Source organism: Microtus ochrogaster, unplaced genomic scaffold (genome assembly GCF_000317375.1).
Source record: "Microtus ochrogaster isolate Prairie Vole_2 unplaced genomic scaffold, MicOch1.0 UNK51, whole genome shotgun sequence".
Taxonomy (NCBI): Eukaryota; Metazoa; Chordata; class Mammalia; order Rodentia; family Cricetidae; genus Microtus; species Microtus ochrogaster.
In genome coordinates, this window is record NW_004949149.1 from 2,578,135 (window position 1) to 2,582,893 (window position 4,759).

Consider the following 4,759-nt stretch of genomic DNA (forward strand, 5'->3'; position numbering starts at 1 on the left):
CCCTGACTTAGACAGCAGGCCGGAGAAGACAGGGGTCACCCTGACTTAGACAGCAGGCCGGAGAAGACAGGGGTCACCCTGACTTAGACAGCAGGTTGGAGAAGACAATCACCCTTAGGGAAATTGTCACTGATCATGGCTACCAGAAAACTGAGAATTATTTGGACATTGTCTATTACATAATAATAATTTTACAAACTTGCTTCACTTCAAAGATGATTTTTTATAAGTGTAAAATAATAAGTATTTGCAATTATCTAGGTTTTTTTTTAGTTTTGAAGGGTACAAGCTGCTTTTTAATTGTGGAATTTAAATTAATCTCCCTTAATTGTCCTTAATACTTTTCAGTAGCAAAATCTCCACCTCTAGAAGAGGAAGTTGGTGAACCGAAAGAGAAGAGTGAAGAAGAAGGGGAAACCATAGAGGGGCAGGAAGAGATGAACAAGTTCAATAAGTCTGGGTCCGAGGACGAGGTAGGCCTCACTGCAGGAACAGCCTCCACCATGCTTCCCCCAGTTTCCTTGAGTAAGCGCCTCCATGACATTTTAAAACAAAGCGATAGAGAAGGCAGAAAACTGGAGTGACATGTGTTGACATCTGGTAGAGGAGAACTTCACCTGAGCCACACAATGTAAAGGTAGAGTGTGTTGGCAAAAAATAATGATAACTCTGTTGGTAAAGAGGTACAGCGATCTCTGAGTATCTAAAAAATGCAGGCCTCCTGCTAAAAAGACAGCTGTCTCAATTCACCCTCACCAACAATGGGATGAGCAGTTTAATCCCACAGTGGGAATCGCACAGCCATTCCCTATGAGATTGAGACCATATTCAGAGTCAAAGAAAATGCTGCAGGGGCGGGCAGGAGTGGTCTTTGCCACATGCTTATTTAATAAACAGGGTTATTTTGAAAATGTCATCAGGCCACTTGTAAATAAATAAGACAGCGAGGTAACTTCGTGAAGGACAGGAGCCCGTGTAACACAGCACTGGACAGTTGGAGCACACGCTTTAAAGAACGAGAAATATGCTCACGCCTGCCTGCCGACAGTTAAGGTCACAGGGAAGGAAACATTTTGTCCTTCGTTGTTTTGCAGATGAAAGACGCTGATGAGAGCACAGGATCTGGAGACGCCCCGGTAAAGTCATTGCGCAAGAGGAGGGTACGGAAGGACTGACGTGTGTCAAGTTTGCAAATCCCTGAGAGAGAGAAAGTTGGCGTTCCAAAGTTAGTGTGCCCAGAAGGACAGCAGATCCATCTGCACAAACTCTTTCCAAATATCGAACAATGTTAGTCTTTCAGATTCTTCTTTCTTTTGTGGGGGAAGCAACTTTGAAATTAACTGGTCTTTGGATTTAGAATAAAAGAAAAGTGGCACATTACATGAGATCCAAGAGATTGCTTACTATCCTTAGAAGTGACAGTTTTAATAGTTGAAAGATAGTTTTGGTCTTGTAGAGCAAGATAGCATGTAGTCATCAAACCTGCTATTAGAAACGTCACCTGTTGGACTTTCCACTTAAATGGCTATGCCAGAAGATACAAGTTAGTTTTATAATACAATTTGAGTACGTTCTATTGTACAGACTGAAAGTGACCCAGCTCACGTATGATCATTTGATGTCGTCAGCACTTTAAAGTGTTGTATGTGACCACACTTACATTGCCTGAGTCACACTATAGTTAGGTCACTTCATGTAGAGGCTCCTTGGAGAGGTTCTGTGTTGACAGGCATGTCACTTGAACAAGTTCAAGTGTCACTCACACAATCACTGGTTACTATGCAAGCATATTCTACATGGAATATTATACTGTGTAGACATTTTTCAAGCTTCTGTAGCGACTTCATGCCCAAATGGCTTACCTGGTTCATGAAACTGTGTACACATACCACTCTTGAAATAAAATTTAAATATTTTTTTCATTTAATTTTTTCTTGGTTTATCAAGAAGGGGTTTCTCTAAGTAGCCTGGCTGTAGCTCTGACCACTCTGGAAGTCTGTAGACCAGGCTGGCCTCAAACTCACAGAGATCTACCTGCTCCTGCCTCCCGAGTGCTAGGACTCAAGGCGTGTGCCACCTACCACTGCTCGGTATTTTCTCATTTAAGTTATATACTCCATAGGGATCATTACTGGGAAGGCTTCGTTTATTTTTGCAGGATTCTAATGATTGAACCCAATTCTTCAGCTCTGTCTTTTTGCCATACGTTTCTGCTAATGAGGTCACATGTATTCTGAGTCTGTTTCATCCTCACAGCTGTGTCTGAGAGTGACAGATGCCCATTGCTGGGTCCTAATGCATCCCTCAGGGCAGGAGGTGAGACGGCGCAGAGTCCATTGTTGACGGAGGTTTCTGTCCTGCCTGTTTCCCGTAGTCATTAAGTCACAAAGAAATCACACAGAGGTGTCTACATTAATTATAAATGGATTGGCCTAGTATCTCAGGCTTCCTATTAACTCTTATAACTTATATTAGCCCATAATTCTTGTCTGTGTTAGCCACGTGGCTTGGTACCTTTTTCGGTGCAGCAGTCACATCTTGCTTGCTCTGTGCCGGGCTTCCACTCTGTCTGGGTGATGACTACAGACTGAAACTTCCCTCTTCCCAGAATTCTCGTTGCCCCGCCTCTACTTCCTGCCTGGCCAATCAGCATTTATTTAAAATTCTAGTGACAGGGTACAGACCATTGTCCCACAGCAGTCAATAGCATAGACATCGGGAGTCAGGGAAAAGGCAAACAGCAGGCTCATTAATTCAGCAATGGGAAGAACCTTATATACCTTCTTGCCAGTACCAGGCTGTGCCCAGATTCAGTGGCATTGCATGGTCGCCCCTCACTGGCTAGCCGATCAGACCTCTGTCAGTGCCTGTTGCTAGTCCCTCAGGCAGACTCCAGGGTGCTCATCTCTCCTCCCACAGGTTCCCAAACGAGCTACCTTTTCAGCGTCATTTCACTCTGGAGAATGTTTTACTCTTCGGCAGTGTGTGTCAACCCTTCGAAGGGCCATTCGAGTCTCCAGGAGAACTAGAGGTCGACCATAACACTGAGTCCCTGTGGAAGGGACTTTTACGGTTGGGGTTTGCAGATATGCACACCCCACCTGTCAACAGCTCCCTTGCATAGGTGTGCTCAGAACTCACACACTGGAAATACACCCTAGCTTCACCTCCCGAAAGGAGACTGAAAGGAGCCAATGAGATTGTTCACATCTTCCAGAGTGTTGGGAAAGCAGAGTGACTGTTTTCCCCATGGCCGTGTTCCAGTGTGCATAAACTCTTGGTGGATTCCGAACACGTGTGCAGGCACCCACAGAGACCCACAGAGGGCGTCAGATGTCCTGGAACTGGAGGCACAGGAGGTTGTGAGCTCCCATCCCACTCCTCTGCAAGAGCAGTTCGTGCTCCTGATGACTGAGCCAGCTCTCCAGCCTCTGCTGCTTTTCCCGGAAAACACTCTTCAGTGAGGCTCCCTTCCACTGGCCAGAATGACATTGGTGTCGTCTCCATTTGGAGGGACACAAATGGAACCGCTAGTGTTAGATGAGCCACTGCAATGGATTCAGTGTGCCAGAAAATCTAGAATTCTCAAAATGATTTCCTTGATCAAAGGAGATGGCTCAGTGGGCAAAAGTGCTTGCCATGTGGGCATGGCGAGTCAGAAAGATCTGAATTCCAAAGTTGTCCTTATGTGTGTGCATGTGTGCATGTAAAATGATTTTGTGTGCAGCAGAAACTGTCCAGAACAGACAACACGTTAACTCACACTCCAGCCACACACCTGCTGAGGTCTCTTAGATTTTTGGCTATATGTTTTTACCTTTAGCAAGATGAGAGATGAGATAGCAAGTGACTTAGACTACTTTTTTGGTTTTGTTTTGATTTATTTATTTTTTTTTTTGAGACAGGGTTTCTCTGTGTGTAGCTTTGGTGTCTGTCCTGGAACTAGTTCATGTAGACCAGGCTGGCCTCAAACTCACAGAGATCCACCTACCTCTGCTTCTTGAGTGCTGGGATTAAAGGCATGCACCACCATCAACCAGCTTAGACAATTTCTTAAATCTGTTGTATAATAAAACATATTTCCAACAGTCTCAAGCATTTATTCTCAAAGCATATAGGTTCCATGCTTTTCCGATAGTGTGAGAAGGTTAGGAAATAAAGCTGTCTTCATTTTTTTTCTACTTTGGTGATAAGACATGACCAAGGAAACTTATAAAAGAGTTTAATTTGGGCTTATGGTTTCAGAAGATTACAGCAAAGGCATGGTAACAGGAACGGCTGAGAACTTACACCTTGATCTGCAAGTAAGAGGCAGAGAACACACTGAGAATGTCACGTGTCTCAGTTAAGATTTCTTCTTATTGCTGCAACGAAACACCATGACCAAAAAGTGAGCTGGGGAGGAAAGGGTTTATTTGGCTTACACTTCAGCACTGTTCTCCAACATTGAAGGAAGACAGGACAGGAACTCAAACAGGGCAGGATCCAGGATGCAGGAGCTGATGCGGAGGCCATGGAAGGGAGCTGCTTGCTGGCTTGCTTTCCCTGGCTTGCTCAGCCCACCTTCTTACAGAACCCAGGACCAGCAGCCCAGGGATGGCACCACCCACCGTGTCCTGGGTCCTCCCTCATAGATCACTAACTGAGAAAATGCCCTACGATTGGATCTTATGGAGGCGCCTCCTCAAGTGGCTCTAACCTGTGTCCAGTTGACACCTAACACCAGCCAGTGCAGCATAAGTCTTTTGACACCTCAAAG

The 4,759-nt window shown here is 44.9% G+C and overlaps 1 protein-coding gene across 1 annotated transcript in view; it reads left to right on the forward strand.

Annotated features, from left to right (window-relative positions):
* Positions 1–1,880, forward strand: part of Clgn (calmegin) — a 35,577-nt gene extending 33,697 nt beyond the window's left edge. Inside the window, exons 14-15 of the mRNA XM_026777261.1 lie at positions 349–473; positions 1,095–1,880. Of these exons, the coding sequence (XP_026633062.1) occupies positions 349–473; positions 1,095–1,175 (206 nt within the window). The 3' untranslated portion in view covers positions 1,176–1,880. The remainder of the gene's footprint in view (positions 1–348; positions 474–1,094) is intronic.
* Positions 1,881–4,759: the final 2,879 nt, after the last annotated feature.